The following is a 24,303-nucleotide window of genomic DNA, read 5'->3' as shown; positions in this document are numbered from 1 at the left end:
TGTACATTTAATCTCTTAGAACATTAAGATTCCATAAAAAGAGCACACTTTCTAATTGGTACTCTAATGTCCCTAACCTTGACCCTTCTAAAGTGAGAGTGATTAATTTCTGTCTCAACATTTGGACCTGACCCATAGTGTAAGTTCATAAACAGTAATAAGTATCCTTTTCAATGCCAGTGATCACAGAAAGACAAATGATGCTAATATTATTCTAAGAATTTATAGTATGGGTCCACCATATGACTATAGTTCTATATAATGAAAAATTGTTGTGTGAATCCTGACATAATAATAGGGTTATGTGGAATTTCAAGGCAAAACATGTCTGAGTGCTTTAAAGAAAATATAATAAAAGCTGAAAGAAGACATCAGTTAGAATATCTTTAAACAGGGACCAGTAAGTACTTGGGGAAAAAAAAGCATATCCAAGAATCTCATCCTGGAAGAATACTAAATGGGTTCACATATCACATATTTTAATTCCGATGGCTTTTAATTTTTTAAATACATAGTGTGTTTAAGAAATTCTCAAAATTCAGAGTGATGTGGGAAACATATATATATATATTAATTATGAATTAAAGATAATTCATCAGACTACATTCTTACATTACATTTAGGTATGTGTTTCAGTCAAAGACTGAAGGCAAGAAAAAAAATCGGAAGACTCACTAACTGTGCCTTGTATCTACACTTGTGGACTAAAGCCCATTTAAATAATTTCAATAAGGAAAGCCTTCTGCCTTGATCAGAATGTAGCTGCCACCTGAGAATCATATTTGAGCCTTAGTTCTCAACTTTGGGGGTTTTTTTGAGACTCAATACTTCTTATAAGAACATATTTGTAGAAATTGCTTCCATTTACTAAGACTTTATCAACTAAGCAGAATATCTAACTTTAGAAATAGCTCAGTAACAGAAGTGCAAGAAATATAGTGTTTATTTGATAATTATCCTTTCTCATTGTGATGCATGGATAGGCCAGTGTGGACACAGGATGGCATTAAGGAGGCTCATTTCAATCTGTCATTGAGAATACTGGGCTTCTAGCATTTGGGGGAAATTAGAGTATATAAGAAACGAAGTTTAACCTAAGACAGGCATTAGTTATACCAGAGAAATATAAACAAGAGAGATCATAGACATGAAAGAAACGTAGGAGTGCCATTACAAGAAAAACATAACCTTGATGTTGCTCACTCCTTACACCAACTTTGCCTTTATCGTAAAATATTTGGTCTTCACACAAACAAATACGTGTGTCCTATTTTAGAGATACAGAAACTGAAGTCAAATGAAATCTTGGATCAGTAAAATTAATCTCTTTATATTTTCACTCCACTTTTTTCCCCAAGAAGGATTTACTATATTACTTTGGTTCTGGATCAAACCAGCAAAATGATATAGTCATTTATATAGCATTTATATAGTCATTTATATAGCATTCTATAGTCATTTATCAGCTTTATCAATACAGTCATAGAAAAGCGGGAGGGAGCTGACTAACAAGGTAACCCCTTAGTGGAAGAGCTTAAAAAAACCCAAACAGCTATATAGAGTACAAATCCGATGTCCCTCTCTACATGCAACCGTTAGGATGGTGAAAATCAAGTTCTCTGACAGGCACTGGAAGTATTTAAGTAGAGGCTGGATGACAGCTTTCACTGGTATATATGTATTTTATAAATATATGTATATCCATATACCCATGTGGGAATACATATTCACTAAATACTCATATACACATATTTGTATAAATACATATGTTTACAAATGTTGGGCATATGGGTGTGGTTGCAGGGAAGGAATGGGATAGGGAAGCATCTCTTGGGAGCTGAACTAAATGACCTCAAGAGCCCCTATTTGGATTCCATTTCATTAAGTATTTGGAGATTTTCAATCAAACTTTGTTTCATTTTATAGTTCAGAATTGTTTTCTGGGCTTTCATTAGTTTGAGATTGAGAAAACTACTCGCGATTGGATTTAAACTCTGGGTTCTAACTAGCAGCTGGTGCCCTGGAGTCCAAGTGAGCAAAGAGAATAGAGCAAAGGCCTCTCTTAGCTCAGGGGTCACTTCAAGCACGATTCTAATTTCTTCTGTCTGGGGAGCTGTTTCCAATGTGGCAGACCATACACTCAGTAGCTAGAATATTTTTCAGCTTCTCCAGTTTTCTTATGAATATATTAATAAAGAACAAGTTCTCTTAAAACTTCTTCAGTCACTTTCATTATTTTTTCTAGTTAAAAAATATATTGTACTTTAAAAAAGAAACACAGCCCGTGGAATTTTATGTTTTAGAAAAAAAAAATGTCCCCTAAATGTTCTGAACAATAGAGATAGGAAAACATCACCTTTTTGTACACAACTATAATTTCTTTGGAACAAAAAAGAGGATATTTAAAGCCCTTATGTAGAGTAATAGCACATCTGGAATCCCACATTTGTGGTACTGTGATAATACTTCAGGCAGTGTTTGCTTAACAGTTAGCAATAGCGCTCTAATGACTGGGGTCCTTTTGCAGGGAAACAAAAGAGGACAGAGGGAGTGAAAGAAAGACACAACATAACCCATACACTCTATCTAATAAGAGTGAATTACTGTGTCCACCTCAATGTAATAGGATCCTATCTTAAAAAAAATTTTTTTTTTTTGAATGACAAGCTCACAGTCCAAGCAACCCAGTATTATTCAGAAGCAGAGCTCAGGATGGATTGCGAACTATACTATCTATCATCTTACTTTTACAGAAAAAAAAAAAACACAAAGTCTATATCTACATAGACATATAAAAGAAGCAGAGGCTGATTTACTAATTCTAACATCAGGATGGTTGATTTACGTACCGAGGAAGGGGATGGTAGAGGTCATAAGGCATGATCTGCTTGTATCCGTCACTGTTAGGAACAATAATGCCAACCCTCTGAGTAGAAGGTACACACAATAAAATAAACACTAAATGATTACATTATACAAATTTTGTTAGACAAATGCAAAACAACATTAGTAAATTGTCTCTGCAAACAACACTAAAACAATTCGGTATCTTTATGCTGGCACGTGTTTGAGGATGGGGCAAGTTCTTTGCAAGGGCACCGTTTACTATAATTAGTTCTCTGATCCAAGCAGGAAATACCACTGGAAAGGGTGGTGGCAAGAAAACTTGGCACCTCATCATTAACTGTGACACAATAAGCTTATAAATGTTCTTTAATCCCCCAAATTATACATCCTATGAGGTCATTATTATCATTATTAATGTTACTTCCAGATGCTCACCAAGCAATTATAGTTACTGTCTCAATCTTGATGAAAGAGAGAGCTATGTATAAGAGTATATACCTGGGAATCAACAATACTCTGTAATGTGCATTATCAAATAGGTTTTTTCTCTCAGCATATCTAAAGATTTTAATGAATTATCTTGGAAAGCAGTCAACTAGTGAATACAGTGGGCAGCTACCAACAAAAGCAAGTTTCCTACAGAAACAAAGGAAGAGCAGTTAAAATGAGATAAGAAATAGGAAAGATCTTTTTTGTGTTCTATAAAAATGTGATATTGTGTTAACTGCTATTACAGTCATGGTTGTGATGGTCATGAATGTTGTTAGTATATCTAGTGTCATGGGAAACATGTGAGATTCAGAGATAGAGCCAAAGGAGCCATAAGAAATGACATTATAGGCTGTATGGCTAATGGATTCACAAGAAATGATATTATAGGCTGTGTGGAAGTCCCTAGAGGCCTTATGGACTCTAATAAACTACACTAAACTACCTCACTGATTTCAACTAAAGCTTCCCATTGGCAAGACTTTCTTGCAGAATCCCCTGGTTTGTGGAAGATTTATGATTAATTGGTGTTAGATAAAAGGGCTAGTATAACAGATCCTCTATCAAGAGTGGGAGACATAGAGAACTCAGTACACAGCTGTCACCCCAGGACAAAACATGGTAGGGCATGAGCAGAAGACACTTATTCCACAACGGACAAATGATAGGAAGTCTCTCTTTTGAATACCGAAGGAACTCATGTATTCTCCATGTATCCCTGGGATAGATGGATGGGTATATATTTATATATCCATATTCAATATAAATGTTGATATTTATATTTAAATAAGTTAAGGCTTATGTTTTAATCTCATTCTCTGATTAGGATGACATAATATGTTCATTTTAGAGGGCTAGCAAATCTAAGCTTTTGGATGAAATGGGTGAGCTTGGTATACTATGGATCACAAAGATGAAAAATAGCACTGCCTGGAGATCATCATAAATAAGGAGGAAAGAGGGAGTGATAAAGGTAGTTTCTGAAGAAATTACTGAGAGGTAAGAGGATACATGAGAGAAATTAAATCTAAAAGAACATGGGAAACAAAGCTATAAAAGATAGATTTCTATTTCCAGAAAAGACAACCATTGGTGTACTAGTTTACTTGTTTATCTTATGTGACTAAATTTTCTATCTTTATTTGTATGACTAAAGTTTTTGTACTCATTTGTAGGATTAAATTTTCATGGTGTATGGATGTGCACTGGTCTACAGTAACAATATTCGTGAAGATGGATGCTGCACTTGAGGAAGGAAAAAATACCTTGGCTCTAACAGAAAAATGGAATGAGTACTAAGATTAAACTTTTCTCCCTGTTTTTCTAAGTTAGAGAAACTTCCTATTCTTTTCTGCCTTCTTCTGACAGACAATTGGATGGGAAAGACTAATCGTCTCTTTCTCTCTTTTATTATAATCATGTTGATCTCTTTCCAATAGTTCTTATGTCTAGTCATTGAGGAAATTTTCTTTCTAAAAGAGCTGTCTTTTAAAGAATTCCAACCTTCCAAAGTTCTAATAACTCTGGATATGCATCTAATAGTAGTTAATTAAGAAATTATTGAAATAGACTTTGCAGTTATATTTGAGCTAACCCTAGTATCTTTACTCATGCCTATAGCACCTTCTAAGTGCAAAGATGCAGTTCGTTGCCTTCTCTTCCAAAAAAATTTATAGCTATGGTTTGTTATCCTCAATATTAGAATGAACTGCTGCAGATGTCTGCCAATTGATTTATCAGCTGATGATATTTAAAATGGAGGCAGTGATATTGAAGAAAACAGGCTAGAAGAGAAGAAGGGGGAAGAAAAGGGGGTGTGTATAGAATTCAAGATGTTGGGCTTTGCTTTGGACTGATTTAGAAATTGTGTTTTTGTTTGAACAAGGAGCTCTAAACCTGGATTCAGCAAAACTATAGCTATATTTGTCTTTCTATGGCATGGGTCATGGTGAAGACTCATAAAATCACTCTATGGCACCTGTGAAAACAGAAAGATATCAAAACAATGGTGCTCTGTCCAGTCTTGTTAATGCATGTTCATGTGCATGGGCTCTGCTCTCTCTAGGGGTTCATGTCATGGCCCTGGCCTTTCACCACACTGTCACAGAAGGGTAGGCACTGTGGCCTAGACGTAACTTCCTATTGCTTACCTATTGCTTAGGACACTTGGTCTTTTTCTTAGGCAAAGTGTACATATTGAAGAATGACGAAAAAGGATGCCATTTTGGGATTTTAAAAAGCTCTTGCTACGTTTAGGGCTTGATGTGTGTGTGATGTGATGTGTGTGTGTGTGTGTGTGTGTGTGTGTGTGTGTGTTTGTGCATGTGTGTTTGTATTCAGACATGTATCTGAATATGTGGGGAGTGGTGAAGGAGGCAAAAATAATTTTAAAACATTATCAGAAAGGGAAGCTGTAAAAAGCAGTCCGTTTTTGGGTAAAAGCACTCATTCTCCATTGCCTTAACTATTCTGATCACTCGTGCACTTCTTACACCCAGCAGTTACCTGACTCTATCAGACTCCCTGACATCAGGGGTCATGGGGGGAAATGAGAAGATGAGGATAATGTCATTCTGGACTCATGTAGTGTAAGAAGGAAAAAGCCATGGTACCTCATCCTCTCAAAGTACACACCTTGAGGAACTGTTCCACGATAGGAGAATGCCTCAATTTTAAGACAGGTTCATGTAATAAAAATATTATGCCGTCATAAACATAAAGCCTTTTGAACCATTTTTAATGACACAGACATTGTCAACTGAAAAAATTTCAATGCAAAGTAGAACATACCATGTGAACCACCATACTGAGAAAATTCATGGGTTTGTATATCTATTTAATCATTTTTATAATTCATATATGTGTGTCTATATATAGACGCACATATATGACCCATATACATATGTATATAGAAATATATTAAAAAGACCAAAAAGAGTTGTTAGTTCCTGGTGTTTGGATTATGCAATTTTGCCTTCATATATCTTTTAAATGTTTATTTATTTATTTATTTTTGAGAGAGAAAGAGCACAGTGGGGGAGGAGCAGAGAGAGAGAGAGAGAGAGAGAGAGAGAGAGAGAGGGAGACACAGAATCTGAAGCAGGCTCCAGGCTCTGAGCTGTCAGCACAGAGCCTGATGCGGGGCTTGAACTCACAAACTGTGAGATCATGACCTGAGCTGAAGTTGGATGCTTAACTGACTGAGCCACCCAGGTGCCCCTTGCCATTGTAGTTTGATATTTTTCTGTTTTCCAAGTTTCCTATAATGTACAGTCACAGGAATTAGAATATTCAAGTAAGACAAAATACAAGTCCGAGAAAATAAAAGAGAGACATTTAAAAATACATTATGAGCAGATGAAATGAGGCCATCACCTCAAATCCTAAGTGGCATTTAAAGATTATTGAGTCTGCTCTGAAATCTCAGAAGCTACTTTAGAACAATGTGCCTGACTTCAAATGACTTTTAGACATCAATCTCTATTCAGGCTCATTTATTTAGTAAACCTCTCTTCAGGAAAAATCCTAATAGAGCTAACTCTATGGGAGCCTAATTTGTGGAGTTCTGTGTTTTTTTTATAATGGAAATGAACCATAACAAGCCCTTTTCATGGTTTTAAGTGTCCCTTTCTGTGAATCTCTAAGGACCTCTTGCTTCTCCTCTTGAGCTGCAGAGCCTAACTTCCTGACAGCTGGATGTGCTCTAGGTTTGTCGAGCTCATTGTGTCCGAACAGTTCATTACCCTCCCCTGCAAAATGCTTCTTCTCCTGTGATCACTGTGACTGTTCAGAGCACTACCATTCTCCCATCCACTCAGGTTAGACACTATGGGACATCTTTGTTGCTTCTTATTCCCATGCTCCCTAATGGCAGTCAGCTCTGCCGGTTGTGATGTCTGCCAAGCACATCTGGTGACACAAGTTTGGGTCCTTTTGCAGCAGTCAGCTAACAGATCTCTGCCTGCAGGCATTGCCTCCCCCAACCCGGCCTGCTCGCTGCTATCACAGTAATCGATATTTTGCTTCCCATCTCTAAAGTCTTAAGTGGCTCCATAATGGCCAGTGAAATTTCTGAGTCAAGTGTTACCTCTTCTAAAGCCTGTCCTCAATTTCCCTCTCAACATCTGGCAGAAATTCCTTCTTCCCCTTCCAAATACCCATCACACTAACTTCACTCATTGCTTTTAACTATCTACTAAGTTCTAATATGTGTAAGTTTTCTTTAGTTTAACACCATGGGACAGAATCCATGTCGGTTCTTTACTGGATCTCTTAACACCATGCCCTGTGCAGGGGCAGTTAGTGAATATTCACTGGATGAAGTCATGCTGTTGGTATGCAGACACAAAGCCAAGCAGTACCATCCAGAATGAAAGCAAACAAACAAAACAAGGTCAAAGAAACTCTCCAACAAACTGCCATTCACTGTGCACATGTTTAGTCCCACTCCTTGCCTTCTGCTAGCTCTGGCATCTGTGGGAGGGAACGGACTGTTTGGGAGGGTGGTTTGGCAGTTAAGGAAGGCTGCTGGCTATCAGGTGATCTGAAGCACAGAAAGGACAGTGTAATGACACCTGTGCTTCTAGCCTGCTTGGCCAAACTCTGCATCTCTTCCATTAGTTATCTCCCAGAAATAGCCATGACAGCTCTGAAAAATCTTCTCTGTCCTGTCTCACGTGTCTTCCAGATGCCATGCTGCTTTGTAACTATACAACTCTGTCTGGGCAATGTTGGGGCCCAGATTCTAGTTGATTTTTCTTTGCCTTTGTCATGGTAACAGGCATAGAACCTGGTACAAGTCAGACAGTCAATTAAAAAAAAAATGAATGAAATTGTGGGTGGTGGAGGGAGCTCTGGCACAAAAGGGAGTATTTCATCACCTCTCGACAACCCTGGAGCAATAGAAACCAGTCTCTTCCTAAGCAACAGTTTAGAATGGGGGAGGGGAGAAGTAACAAAAGTTGGCAAAGACACAGGCATTCACTTTTCCATGAGTGGTAGAGCACAAAGGATCATGGTATACTAAGGAAAAGGACCCCCGAGGAGCTGGGAGATGGACAGTCAGTTCTCTTTTCTCTCACTGTCTTTCTGTATGATCTTGAGTGCTTTACATTGGGACCTCTGCAAGATCTAACTGGATGAAATCAGGGGTTTTAAGATGAAGTAACCCATCTCATGGAGCTCTATCTTACCTGCCCTCTTCTTAGTGGCTGCTAAAGGTAGAGCTTGCCGCTCTGTGGACCACAGATTGAAAACCACTGAAGTAGGTGATCATCTCAAAATCTTTCCTACTCTAATGTTTGATGACTTTATAAAACATAGTGGGGTTTCCTAGGAAACAGGGGATCCAGCAAATGAGAAAATATTCTGCAAATAGTTCATACTTTTCTTAGACCATTGTGCTCATGAGGCAACATTCATTTACTAGGAACCACACCAAAAGAACCCTGTTTCATCACTTGGGTTTGAAAATATTTTTAAGGCACATACTCATTTTTATGCTATAAAACCAATGGAGAGTTTTTGATCATTTGGCCCCAAATATTAGTATTTCATTGATATTTCTGTGGTTAATATTCTTGACATTAATGAATGCAATTTCTGAACTGCTTTTAAGTAAGTGGGAGTAATATTTCCCTGGGCTTTGTTTATCTCTTCCTGTACTGTCCTAAGTGATTGGTCACTGTTTAGTAAACATCAGTCTTTATGCTTATATAAAAGAGGTTTGCTTGACCTGAGTATGTGATCATTTCGCAGACCCATAGCAAACTTTGTATTCATATGATTGTCAGTTCTGAACTTGCTGTGGGGGTCTATGTTGGGCTTAAACCAGATATTACAGGATGCTGATGGCATCATGAAGAACAAAGGGGGATGTTCTGTGGGATGAATGCTTGCCTCAAGGATCAGGTTACCTGAGTTTACACAGTCGAGGAGATACTTTGGAAGTACTTAGATTTATAATCCAGCTTTCTTTTCACAATCTAACTCGGGGCAGATCACTCAACCTCTTTAGGCTTCAGTTTGTTTATCTGGAAATACAGATACTAATCTCTGTCCTGCTATCCTGTCAGGGAATGTGAAACTGAATTGAGAAAATGGATGTGAAAGCACTTTCTAAACTTCAAATAGAAGTAACAAGTCATTTTACGGATTTGGCTCTCAATTTGATAATGATAGCTGACTTTTGTTGAGTGCTTGGACCCTTGCTAAGAGCATTATGTGTATTACCTCATTTAATGCTCCTAGCTACTCTCTTACAGGAATATTATACTCATTTTACAGAAGGCAAAACTCAGACCTAGAGAAGTTAAGTAAAGAAGTTACTAGCTAGTAAAGTCAAAGTGATAGGTTGAGGTTAAATGGAGGATGATGATGATAATACCTGTTCTAGTAACTCACAAGTTAATTAAGAGAATTGTGTAAATATTTATGCTTTTAAAAAGTATAAAATGTAATATGAAAAGTGATTATCATTATTAGTAATAATGAGCTGATTGGGTAGGACTGAACTGCCACAATAATGGAGTTACAGCTGATGGTCTGGTGATGTGTGGTATGACTATAAACTTGGGAAGGGTTTGACCATCCATCCTAAAAAGAACCAGAACTCTGCTTTTTTACCTCATTATACATAATACATGAAAGTGGAAATGGGATTTTATGGTGAAGTTTCTTATTGCTTACTCATTAGCTACTCAAAGCAGTATATTCAAATGAGGGTGATTAAAAGTAAGTTGTTACTTTTCTAAGTCATTTACCTCTTACAAAATAACAAAAAGACTTCCAAGATTAGAAAAACATTTCATTATACTTTAATGCTAACTAAGGAACCATTTTCTAGTCCTGACAATAAGTTCTCATTTTTTGGAGACAGGGCATAAATCCTATCTAAATTAAACAGCAATGTATCACAGGTGGGTAAGTGGGGATTATTAGGCAATTGCACACTGTGATTTGTGGAGATGCTAATTACTTTAATTTATCATGGTTGTTGTATTTTAAAAATCTGATAAGTGTGATTTACTTTGATATAGTTTTTAGGAATTTATGTGTCTTGCTATTATAATAACAGAGAACTACATTTCTAGACCTATATAGAATTTCTCCTCCTTTCATGGAGGAGAAAGCTGATTTCTGGGAAGATTGGGTATTCCTCTCTGAGGTAACATCAACACTATCATAATCATGATCTTAGTCATAAAGCTGTAGCAACTAACATTTTTGAGTGCTTCTCATGTGTCAGACATGTATCAGTCAAACTTTTTAAATGTATTAGGACATTTATTTCTTATGATGACCCTGTGAGGTAAGTATTATTATTTTCCTCACTTCATAGGATGAAACACTGAGACTTAGCGAGAACAAGTAACTGTCCAAAGGCTACTCAACCAGTAAATGGCACAGCCAGGATCCCAAGCCAACCTGTTTGCTCCAAAGCTCCCCGCTTAACCACCAGACTGTTTTGCCATTGGGCTAGTTGGTCACGAAGTTAGCGTGACCAGATTTTTATATGCCCTGTACACATAATGGCTCTCATGATGCAGATTATTTCTTTAAAGTTGCATTTGAGATTTTGTTTACAATTTGAATGATAGCCAGGGATGACTTATGCAATTTTCTGTCAAATTAAATGGAGCTGGATAAAAAAGTCCACTGGAACTCACCAACAACTGCCGCTTGGGGCATACAAGTTTGGGCATTTTCTCAGGACTGTTGCTCTGAATTCCTTGAGGGAAGGGGGAATCTGGATGCAGTTTCAGCTAGAAACCGATTTGTTTGCTAATGATTGTGACCATGATAGTGTGATGAGTGAGAGCTTTTTTCACTTTTCCAACCTTTGCCAATTTAAGCCCCCTTCATTACTGCCTTGGAGGGAAAACTTGAGGCCCATGCCAGAAAAAATCTGAAAAGGTGGTTCTCTGATCTTCTCACAAACAATATCTTGCACAATTTCCCCCAGACAGCATTAACAGTCTTTTCAGTCTCATAGACTGAGATATATACGACCAAATGTAGCATAATTCACATTAAAATCCACTCTGAAAACATAAGGTGCTTATTAGCTGAACTAAAACTATGCCTTTTTAGTTGTTGGTGGACCATAGGCATACATTTTGAGGCTCTCTCGCCACATGATGGGTTTTACCCTTCGACTGGGAGGCAAAGATGATACAAAAAATCACACGAACAAACAACAGCAGAGAGAGGCATTAAAAAATGACAGAAGCTATGATTATAGCATGGCAGGCAAAGGAGAGGATTTTACATTTGATTAGATTCTAAGTGTCTTAGCTACATGAGAAAAGGTTCGTACTACAGTGTTAAATGAATGCAGTGGAAAACAAATTAAACATGCAGTAGATCACGGACAAATGCGGGTGGGGAGGGAATGCCTCTGGACTTCTGGAAGTGCCCAAATTGAGACTGCCACCAGAACGCCATATAGAGCATATGAGGGGATTAGTGAGGTCATAGCTCTGAGTCACCAATGAGAAACATTCTTAATTTTAGCTAAAAGCCATTAAAATTTTAACTTCCCTTTCTCTTCCCTTCCATTGTAAGTGTTAAGTTTTGGCTTCCTTTTTGAGAACACTTTTGGCAAGGAGACAAAGTATTTTACCACTTCATAAAAATGACTGCATAAAAGACATCAGCAGAGAGCAACAAAGCTCTCTTGGGCTGGAACTTCTGGCAGCCAGGTAGGCTCAAATGTTGGTCTAGTAGTATAGGGGACTCATATTCCTGCCTCAGCAAAATGTCAAGTTACTAAATGTCATGGATATTCAGGCTTGCTTTAGGATAGTGGAAACCAAGAACACTAAATTGCTGAATTCCAAGTGTCCGCGGTACACAGTATGATCTCATCGATGTTATGAGCTATAGACAAGACTGGAAAGCAATATAGCAAAAACATTAACACTGGTTATTTGTGGCCCCTAGGGATTATTAGTGAGTTTTATTGTTTTCATCATAGGCTTTTAACTCATCAACATTTCTTAGCATTAAGCATCAGAAAAAAGCCATAAAACCATAAAATTGTTTTGAAAAAAATGGGCTACATTTCAACAATCCCTTTAACTTCAAGATGAACCAATCCACCACCATGAGAGTCAGTGGATATTGTCAGTGAGTGAAATGAGTAAGGGATATCATTTAGTTCATTAGTTCAACTGTAAACATTTACTTATTATAAAGCAAATTAATGCAAACAATGAGGCTATTTTGGTAAACAGAAAAAATTGGATATCAAGGATTATGGCTAATGGTCATCATAACCAGTTTATTTCTGGTTTGTTTTGGTTTTAGATGTGCAGCAATGCAAAATTCCTATTATCTCAGAGAAGGAGCTGCTAATGATAACAGTTTTTACAGTTCACCTTGCAATCTTAGTATACCTATTTTTTCAGTTAAACAGACATACTGAAGAACTTAATGATGAGTGCAAAAAGTAGTTCCTTTGGTGGTATAACATTTTTACAACTGTTACAACAATTTTTTTTTTTTACAATTTGGCTGAGTTTTAATAAGTTAAAATTAGTTTAACATGTTTAAATATATATACATATATATATGTATATATATGAACGTTTTGTGATTTATTGTTTAAAAATACTTCAAAATGTGTAAAATGAAATTCAGTGAAGCAACTCTATGGAATTATAAGTTCTGTAGACAAGGTCTGAAAGCCACAATTTAATGCAACAAACAACCCTCTCACCCTCATTTTCTGGGTGAAAAAACTGAGGTCCAGAAAGGTAAAATAATAAGCCTAGGGCTACACACTAATTATTTAGTGTACTTTTTGCTGTCCATGGTACTTCCCAGCCTTGACAAGCAATAAACTTGGCCTTATGAATGGGATTTTGCTTCAAATAATATATAATAGGTCCTAAGTCCTAGTCTCATACAGGTAAAGTGAACAAATATCTCAAGGGTTAGATAAAATAATTGTTTTGGAAATTCAAAAATATGTCAGCACTAAGAATGTCTACATTTTCCCTTTGAGGGTTTCTAATTTTAGACACAAGGGCCATAGTTTAATGTCATTGTGTCACTCTTGATTTAACTATTAGGCAGTTAAATCTGTAGTTAGGAAGCAGTTTCTTGAGGGTTCAACTCGGCTATGTCTAACAGGAGGGCAGACCTATTTTATACAGTAGGTGCTCTCGAACCATCACTTCTTATTTTCTCTCAGAATTTAGAAAGGTTGCTTTGATCCCAAGTATGCAAATAAAGTACAACGAATTTCCCAGTGATCCTTGAAGCAGCAAATCTACATTTCCTAAAGCAGTTTCCTCTTAAATCTCTCCTACCGCTAAGTCTTAATCTTTACAGCTTTGTTTAATTACTTCTGCATTGAAAAAAGCAGCTTCCTGACATTTGCCTCTAACTTATTTTTTCTTTCTCCTTAATAGCCACCTGTCCCAACATTTATACATGTGTTGTATTAGATGTTTTAAAATAACACAGGACACAGACAAAGCATAAAGTTCACAGGCAAACTTCTTTCAATATAGTATGGACTTTTGCTTTAGGATAGTAAGAAATAGGCCACAAATACTACTCCAAACAAGAAGAGAGATAAAACTCAGAAGCCAGAAAAAAATTGAGTAGATTAAAAACATTTTCTTAAAATTGTTAACAAAATGCTCTTATTTCACAACTGTCTTCCCTGGCCATCTCTTTATTGAAGTTCTTTTCCCCCAGATATGGGGGTGACTCCCCCATTTCTCCTAGAAATTCATACATAAATTTTGATGAAAGTGTGTAAAGACTTTCAAAGTCTTTCTCTGGCTGAACTGATCTGTCTGAATTAGGATAACTATGCTTTTCACACACTGGTCTTCTGGTATAGATATAATAAGTATATTATATACTTATTATATAATAAGTAGAATAATTTAAAAGTGGGGTTGAACTGCATTGGCTATAATCATCTTGGCTAAAAACACTTCGTACACTTAGTATTTCCAAAGTTAAAAAAAGCCAAGCAAAATTTTAATACCTCATTCAGTTTTTATACCATATCCACTTTTTAATACATAATTTTCTGGTGTAATATGAGCCTAAATTAAATTAAACTTCACCTAAATTATATAATTATAAAATATCATTTTTTTCTGTTTTTTTTTAATGAAAACATGTTATTCTGAGTTCAGTTTTATGAGCTAAGTATATGAAAGAGGCAATTTTGTATCACATGCAGAATTTAGAATTCATGAATATAAGACAGAGTACAAGAAAATAACTTTAGAAAGTTAACAGCAGAAAACACAAACTTCAAAGATAGAACACTTTTCATGCATGTTGTTCATGTAGTATTTCAACTATGTAAAAATTTTGTTTTATGTATACATGATTACTCCACTATGATTTAAAAAATAATATTGAGGTGCTTCTAAGAAATCCAAGGAGCTTTGGAAAGGATATTTTATCTTTTGGTGTTCGTGATTAGCTTTGTAGGAGAAGAATTTTTTTATATCCTCTCTCATATGTTGAGGATAAGGAAGCTAATAAAGAGATTTACCAGGAAGTTCTGCAACTACAAAGGCAAATGCTACACCATGAACAGATTGTTGACCTGTACTTTTATGACTACTCATCATCTGAGATATTTTGTATGTCAGTCTGATCCTTAATCCTACAGATAACTGAGGGCCAATCAGATTTCCAGAAAGCAACAGTACTAGTGCAGGTGTCAAGTGTCTCTTTAAAACTCCTAATTAAAAAGACCTTAAAAAAATCTGACTGTTGCAAATAAGTCCTGCTTTCTCTTTGACAAAGTCAGGGTATGTTAAAATTAGAGCTGTTCTAAGACTGGTTTTGATTCTAGTTAATTACTGTGGACCAGGGTAAAATGGGTCAGTTGTGATCCTTACATATGGTCTACTCTGACCATGTCACTGATCAAGTGACAAAGTTAAAATGGAAGGAATCCTGAGAACATTGTGCCACCACCTTGGCCTGGACCTTGTTAAGGAGGGATACAAGTACCAGAATAAAAAGAAATCAGAAGAGAAAATAGCTCTGAAGAGTGCTCCGCAAGTGGAAACTCTGGAGACCCTGAGAGGGCATCATACAGCTTCAAGAACATGGGGCATGGGTACGGATAACACATGATTAGGAATGGACCCTGGACAGCAACACTTATTTATTTTTAATTAAATTTTTATGAAGCTGATGGAACTCAACTTACGTTTATGATAAATAAACTAGTAAATCTGACTGACCTGGCTGGACAGGGATCCAAGTTGCACTCCTGAAGTTTGGGTTTGGGTTTGATGTTCTCTGGGTAATAGTGACAGTATTGATCCGCAACCACACGGTTGCTCCGAAGATCATAACACTCAGCCGATGTCAGCTGGTAACCTGCAGTATCAAACCATCCAGGCAAGTTTCAACACACATGTCATATTAATGTATAACATAATATACTTCTTTATACTTCTTGGCCATCTCACATTAATGAAAATTCTTCCCCAACACTTCAGTAATTTCCAGGACAAAAGACAGAAATATGGAAGGCTCATTAATCTTTGCAGGCCTCAAATACGATTTTTCCACTCAAATTGTAATAATCAAATATACTGTAAGGTTTGAACTACATAAGGGCATAGCTAGGTGATCAGACTCTGCTGTAAGTACTATTACTATTAATTTGTTTTGTATAATCTAAAAGTGTAATATGGATATCTGTATCCAAAAGAGATGACCAGTATTTATTTGCCAAGCATCTCATGCAAAGATGCAAAATTGCCTCCCTTGTATCTGAAGCACCAGGAAGAATAAACTCCCCAATCAATCAATCAATCAATCAATCAAATAAACCCTAACACTGCTCCCCTTGATGAATGGGGGACAATGAAATACAGCACAAGATGGGGTCCTTCCAGCTGCCTGGGAACATTATTTTTGTCTAAATTCAACCTGAGTAGGCTAGGCTGAGAAGATGGAGGATTAAGATCCTAATAGTATCCATTAGGAATCCCTACAAAACAACAACAACAACCATAATAGTACCCCCCTACTGTTCAATTTTTGCTTCACCTAAAATCCTTTCTCATTTCTCTTTAAGTCTCCAGCCAATAGTTTTTTAGTGTCCACGCACAAGTTCCCACTGTTTAGAGAATTCTTTTAAAAAATAGCACTGCTGAGTAATGCTTCATTCCATTCATAATGTGTTTTACCTTTTCCACCTGCCTCTTTCTTGTCTTGTGGATTTCTAGTGAGGTGGTGATGAAGACTTAGAGTCTTAGAGTGAAAAATAAATGTACATGGAGAATTTTTTTAACTTAGGCTTTTTTTTTTTTTAAATCATTCTAACCCTAACCAACCTCCAAAATATATTCTCCCTGGCAGGTGGTTGAATATTGTTATTGCTAGATATATGTTAGAAAGTCAGATTGAGAGAAGTTAAAAGACTTGCAAAAGATTTTAGGAAATCAGAAGAAGGCTTATAAACCAGATTTCCTGGCTTGAGGCTCTGTTTTCAGACCACCCACAAAAATTAATTGTTCATTAAAGGCCTAAAAAAAGAGCTTTTAACAATTTTACTGTAAAGATGAAAAGCATGGAAAGTAATAGGTAAGAACACATGTTCCATTAAACTTTTTATTTTAGAAGAAAGCCAAAGAGCAAAATGACATTTTAAATAAGTAAATATACTTTTATTTTTCAATTACATTATACTCTAAAGCAGATAATGTTATGATAAGCTAACCATTTTACAATTTTCCATATAATAATTTCTACTCAAGGACAGAGTTTATCATGTAGTAAAATGTGGGCACAAGCAATAAGTATATTATATAACTGAGAATATGATTTTTAAAAATCATAATTTGTCAGCTTAAAAATGTTGCTGGAAGCTATTCGAGAGTGTGTGTAATGAAGACTTAGAACAAAAATGAAATAAAAGACCAAAATAGTCAGATAATTGTGTTTTCAAACGTTTCACAAGGTATTTTTAGCCACAATTGTTTACACTTAGCAAAACGGTCAACCAGCTGAATGTGGAACCAGAAATATAAAAAGGAACTCAGAGATCATGTTTTTAGTCATTGTCAAACTGGTCCATGAAGGGGGAGAAGGCTGGTTTCCACACAGCTCATATCTTTATTCTGAGCAAGACTCCTTTTATTTGTGCTTCCTAGTAAGATTTCCTTTGAAGAAAGTGTTTGATAGCTCAAAACATTTGAAGACCACTGAGGCTTCTACTTGTTCACTTAGATGTGAGGAAAATAAGGTTGAGAGGGGTTGGCTGTATGTGAATCTAACATTAATCCCCTTACTATATAGCAAGGCATCATCAAGCTTACTGACATTACCCTCTAACACCAGCTCTCTATATGAAATTGACATAGTGGGCATATTATGGAATTGATACTTCGGTCAAAGCATGGTTTTCATTTAAAAAGAAAAGAGGAAAAATAATTACCTAGAAAAATAATTGTTTACTTAGATTGCTTTCTTTGAAACTATTTCCTGTACTAGTCATTCATAAGTGTATCAAAATAACATTCTTATGAAACATCAAAGTAATTGCCATTTTACTTTTAAACAAAGTTATTTTCTCTTCAGGACAGCTAGAACAAATGGAAACACTATTGTGCTGAAATGCTGAGAAGCTTAAATTAATAGTTATTTAGCAACGAGGTAAAAGCACTTGAAAGTATTTCTGACTAACTGCTTTTAGGCTAATATCTAACATTGCTCCAGAGGACCTGATTTTTAGTGATCTGTTCACATTATGCAGATGAAGATGAATTATTTCATACGTTCTCACTATTTAAAAAAATAATAGATAATAATTTGTTTCCATTTTGAGGTATCATCCTTCTTTTCTCTTGTCAGAATAACCTAGTGATACCCATGTAGATGAGCTACTTAACACCAGCCAACAATCCGGTTTCAGTGAAGGTGGAGCCAGAATTTATTTGATATGCTGGTTTTTAAAGGAATATACAGACAATTTTATGCTCATTAAATCAGCAAAATTAAACAATTTCTTACAATCCACAAATACTGGCTCAGTTGGCAATGAAACTCAAATATTCATACTCTGCTTATTACCCTTCTGGAAAGAATTTTGGTAATATATGCCAATAGCCACAAAAATTCTGAAACTCACTCTTGAGAATTTATTCCAAGGAAATAATTTGAAAGGAGAAAAGGAAAAAGAAACTTGGCTATTAAGTTATTCGTTACATTCTAAGAGAAAATTTAAGTGAACTAAATCTTCTATAAGGATATGGCTAAATAAATTATCATAAAGTAATTTGAAGCAATTACTATGTAACCATTATAATTGTAAAGGGCAGAAAATGGGAGAAAATATCTTTTCCAGTAATACAAAATGCTGTCCCTATTGCGGATGTGATGGAGCAGAGATAGGAATTCATTTGGTGACTTTTCAGGAGAGATGACAGGATAGAGCTTAACAATAACCGAGCTGAAGTCTACAGAACAGTGATTTTTTTTTTTCGGGTAATAAACTATTCCCTTTAATTAAATTCATCTCTGATTCTTTTTGAACACATTATGCTACATAGTAGGCCTGACAAACACTCTTCACTGGACTCAGGAATAAACAAATAAGTTCTGTTCAACTAGGTGAGTAGTTGATTCTCAAATGAACAGAACAGACTCAAGACCGTTTCCACTAATGGGACTCTACGGACAGAAAATGTTCATGGGCCATCCCGACTGAGGTATCCACCTTACAGGTGGGCTTCCGGATTTGGCCCCATTCAGAATAAAGAATCTAACCCGTCACAGCACGAAAGTTCTTCCATGTTGAAGTGGCTACTTTTACAACAGCTAAGCCTTCCCTCCTAGAAGCCAACAATTCCTAGGCTAAGTCAACACCATTACCTCCTCCACAGGTTGCTGAGCAAGGAAAGAAATCTGTCTCCCTCCATCGGTGGATGATAGGCTGATAAAAGATGAACTGGACTGTGCTGTCAGCGGGCCCTGAGTTGTGGATCTGCAGGAGACAAGAGACAATAGCAAAGAGAGCAACTAGTATGACAGAGGGGTGCTTTCTTGGTTCCTTGCAACTCTGGACAAGAATGTATGGTAGCACGGATGGTTTCAGGCTGCACTGGGAGAGAAGTGGCCATAGCAATATCACCCATCTTACCAATCAACCATTCGCCATCACCACCATTGCTTTCTCAGTTCTTTTGCCACGAGCAACGGATAGCAATGTCTCAACTTATGATTCTAGTAGGGTCTTTTCCCAGGACACTCATTCCCTTTCCCTCATTTACTTCCAACTTTTCTGGTATAACAGGAAAAATTATGGGTATTTTTAATTTCTATGTATGTACCTGTGTATGTATCTATGTGGATTTATAACGTAGGTTCAGAAAGAGAAAATTTGTTCTGAGAAAATGATAAATGCCATATACTGCAAGAAATGAAAGATACTATCCTTTGTTAACAAAAAAAATTAGGGGCACCTGGATGGCTCAGTTAGTTAAGCATCCAGCTTCAGCTCAGGTCATGATCTCATGGTTTGTGAGTTCGAGCCCCACACCGGGCTCTCTGCTGTAAGCACAAGGCCTTCTTCAGATCCTCTGTCCCTCCCTCTCTCTCTCTCTCATTCTCAAAAATAAATAAACATTAAAACAATTTTTAAAAAAGAAATGAAAAAAATTAAAGAATTAAATGGCTCTGCCCACCCAGAGACATACATGGTGTTTCCAGGCAATTTAGTGACTCATACGTTTTCATGTGCAGAATTGCCAATTGGAAGCTTGCTAAAATGCTAATTCCTCAGCTCTTGTCCAGAGATCCCGGCAACGCAAACATTGATAGTCCAAGTACCAAACTTTAAAAAACACCAACTTCCATTATAAAAGTATTTACTTTGAATACAACATGTGCTTATGGAAATGACAACTCCTTTGTTTTTCAAAGGGGGGAAGTGAAGCAATAATTCTTTAATAGTTCTTAAAAGTATAAGGTTGAGAAAACATACTTAAACTGAAGGAGCAATGCCTTGATTTCATGAAGACATAATAACATGTCATATAACACTGAGACAGTGGGCAAGGCTTGGACTATTTGTTATACTAAAGAAAGTTCCATGGACAACAAAGAGGGGCACCTCTTAACTTCAAGACAGTAGAGGAGCACATCAGCACATCATGTGGTCTAAGTCTTTGTTAGTGTTTTCAAGCTTTCTGCGGTCCTAGCTGCCCTTTACCGAGGATAAACTGATGGACTTAGCCTTCAGATTTAAAAAAAAAGACCATCTATTTTTCCACTACTGAGTTTAACGACTGGATTAAACATCTAGGAACGCTGAAGAAACAGGGAGTAGGTGTTAAACCCCAGACCAGTTTTTGGACTTTGGAAGGAAAGAATATTGGAAATGTTCTTCAAATGATCTGCAAGAGCTGGAAAGGAGAAAGAAGAAAGTGAGAAAACTAAAGAATATTTCATTTTATGCTGGAATTCCGACCCATGGAACATCGAGGTCTTTCCTACTTAGAATAAGCAGTGATACAATCCCCGACTTTAAAGCAAAAACAGCTGAAGCAATACAGTGTCTTTCTTAAAAGTGGAGCATAGTTTACAGATTAATATTTTTCAATCCTATGTGTCAGATACAGGATACCTAATTGCTTGCTCGGGGATGTAGTATTAATCATATCCTTTGGAAAGTTTTTTTTTTTTTTTGGTTGTTTTTTTATGTTTGTTTTGTTTTGTTTTTGTTTTAAGCTCACAAAAGCCTATAGCTCTCTTGGGATGTGTGGTTTCCATGCTGGGAAGGTATTAGAAGAGGACTCTCATTTGAACACCAGCTCGGTGAAAAAATAAAAAGACCAGAAGATTTATTTAGGCTTAGAGAAATGGATTGTTTTGCAGAGGTCCCTTTTGGGATGCTTGAAATTAAACTAAGTCCTAGGAAAGTGGAGGAAAAAACAAATACGTGGAGGATATAACATCAAAATCCTTGGAGAAACCGTGTTCTAAAATATCCGTACAGTGTCTGGGCTTAGTTTTTGATCTGGTTAAAGAGGCAAAAAGATGGAATTCGTCAAATTTTCAGCCTACTAGAAGTTATCAGTAAAACTACCTTACGTCCTGAGAGTAAGGAATGAATGTGAAGAAGTTTTGGTGTTAAGAGGGAGCCTTAGTAAAGACTATGTTGAAGTAAAGAAAACAAGAAGATTAGAAAGTATATTGTTCCTAATGAGCCCAATGAAACCGATGTACAATGAGCATGAATGCTGAGACTTATGCCTAAATTTGAAAAGAGATTGGAAGTGAACAGGGATGCTGTTATTTCAAACAGATAAAACCAATCATAATGTATCCAGACCTCTGACCACATAATCTTGTTTGACTCCTTCCACACTGATAATGTTCCTGGTTCTCTCTTCTCTACAGGTACCTTCTTCTTTCAATAACAGCCAACAACTGGGATGCCTGGGTGGCTCAGTTGGTTAAGTGTCCGACTTTGGCTCAGGTCATCTTGCATTTCATGAGTTCCAGCGCCATGTTGATATTCAGCACAGAGCCTGGAGCCCACTTCCAGTTCTGCTTCCCTCTCTGTCCCTCTCTGCCCCTCCCTTGCCCCTGCTCACACCCTGTCTCTCTCTATCTCTCAAAAGTAAACATTAAATAATTTTTTAAAAATAAAGCCAACAACTACCACAGCAACCAGCACTTGTTACATTCCTACCGCATGCAAGGTACATTTTATTTGTATTAAATCTAAATTTAGAACTACCTTGTATTATCTTCGACCTTTACATTATAATGAGAGAGATGAGTTTCAGAGAGATTAAGTGACTTACTCAAGGCTATACAGCTAGGGAATAGCAGAGCTGAAATTTGAATTCAAGTGTGCCTTGGCTTGAAAGCTGCCATTCTTTTCAGGGCACAAAGTAATTTTGTTAGTTAATGTTAGTGTTGTAAAGATATAGGTATTTATTTTTAGTGGCGTCCTTGAACTGCTCTCCTCACTATCTTCTTAATTTTCGTTTTAAAGTAGGAAAAGTATGTTTAAAATAAAAAGAAGAGGCTAACCTGATGTCTAACTTTGATGGACTAATTGTTTCTTATAGAGATGAGCTGCCATGTTCCTTTCTTCTGGTTTTATTAATTCTGGGCATCTGGGACCTTTGTTATCATTAGCTCTGGAGCTTTACAAACCATACGGCCTCAGACATCAGGTTCTTGTTCTCAAGAGTATGTTGAAAGCTTCAGTTTGACACATTAGGATTTTGTTTTAGGGAGCTAAACACATCTGGCATATGTAATTTTGGCCTCCTTAAGTTAATAAGGAAAAAGAATGTTCTGAACCAAGCTTTTCTTCCTATAATTACAATGATTCAGTGTTTCTAATTTAAGGACTTCTCATACTGAAAGGAAAGAAGATAAAAGCTGGTCACTTTCCATAGCAACTCACTGCACTGTCATGATAAAGTCACAAGGCAGGACCAATGTGTGTGTGGGTAACGGATGAACATAGATCCCTGTAAAATCAAAGGAATCAAGGAGACATTTCAAACACATGAAAGACATCAAGTACACAAAGGATCTCTCAGTTGATGTACTCTGAAATGCCATATCTTTTTCTTCTCTTTTGGTTAAAGGGTAATTTGTGAGCCTTTGCTGTTCCCCTCCTATGTTCTTTTCTCTCACTGGTGTTGTAGAAACTTTTGCCTGAGACAAGCCAGCAAGAGGCTGGTAGTCAGAAGTCTCCCTATCCTCCTTGGCTGCTGAATTATGAACAGATTTATGCTCAAGATTGTTCAGAAAGACATATTAAGGCATTATTTCTGCCTAATACTCTAACTAATGCAGATGGAAATCACAACTTTTCTACCACTTTGGTGGCTTAGGTACTCATCGCTTTTCTCTATGACATTCTTCTGAAATTTCTCAAATGGGTACAAACTGAGCAGGTCCAGCCATACCTTAGCAGTGCTCACAAGTAGAGCTAAGTTGGAAGTTCTAGTGAAGGATGTGCCATGACTGCAAAAGACCCTTTTCTGTTTGACAAAGCCATTTTCTTTCACTTGGGGCTGCAGTTTCAGAAGGATGCACATAGCATGATCAGGAAGAAATACAAAGGCCTAAACAAAGGCAGCGGCAGCAAGGATGGAGAAGAAAGAATAATCTTGGGATGGTATGAAGGTAGAACTGACAAAGTCTGATGTCTAGCTAGGGGCGTATCGGAGAAGGGGAAATCAGTGAATCAAAGGTTTCTGATGTGGCTGGGTAAAGAGCATATTATTCTACAAGATAAGAAATAAAGAAGATTAGGTAGGTTTCTTCTAAAGATTAGATTAGGGCTAGACAAGTCCAGGTTTGGCTATGTTCTGCTGGTTGTGTCTATGGGATATCCGAGTGGTGATATGCAGAAGGCAGCTAGATATATGGTGTGTGTCAGCAAAGCTGTGAACTACTGGCATGTGAATAATATTATTCACATATTATTATTGTTATTCACTTATTGTTGTTATTATTATTATTATTATCATTATCAGACATTATTGAATCCAATTCTATATTTTTAGTATGTGTTTTAACTCTTGCAAGGCCACCAGGGAAATTAACATAAATGGTGTATTCAACAGCAGTCTAAGGGTTTCAAAAAATAAAGACATCTTTCAATATTGTACTGTATTTGCATATTTAAATAGAATGATTTAACTATCAGCATCATTTCTATTGTGAACCATATCTGCTGATTTGTAGCTTCTTGTTCACATGAATGTACCTGGCATCTGGACTGGGTTAAAAAGAGCTACCATGCAGATGGAGAAGGAGAAGAGTGATCTGGAACCCTTCTTCCATCCAACCTCACTGACTATCACATTTTCCTATATGCATTCTTACTTCCAGCTGCCACAGGGTCATCAAGCCTTAGCTTAAATCAAATGTCCTCTGGCTCCAGGTCCCATGATGAAAAATTTATGGAGTCCTGGACACATTACAAGT

At 36.7% G+C, this 24,303-nt stretch overlaps 1 protein-coding gene across 1 annotated transcript in view; it reads right to left on the bottom strand.

The window, feature by feature from the left end:
• Positions 1–24,303, bottom strand: part of ADAMTSL1 (ADAMTS like 1) — a 376,924-nt gene that overhangs the window by 206,103 nt on the left and 146,518 nt on the right. Inside the window, exons 8-10 of the mRNA XM_007098528.3 lie at positions 19,213–19,324; positions 15,570–15,708; positions 2,850–2,900 (exon numbers count right to left, since the gene is read on the bottom strand). Coding sequence (XP_007098590.2) covers positions 2,850–2,900; positions 15,570–15,708; positions 19,213–19,324 — 302 coding nt within the window. The remainder of the gene's footprint in view (positions 1–2,849; positions 2,901–15,569; positions 15,709–19,212; positions 19,325–24,303) is intronic.

The sequence above is a fragment of the Panthera tigris genome, chromosome D4, assembly GCF_018350195.1.
Source record: "Panthera tigris isolate Pti1 chromosome D4, P.tigris_Pti1_mat1.1, whole genome shotgun sequence".
NCBI lineage: Eukaryota > Metazoa > Chordata > Mammalia > Carnivora > Felidae > Panthera > Panthera tigris.
This window is presented reverse-complemented; position numbering and strand designations above follow the sequence as displayed.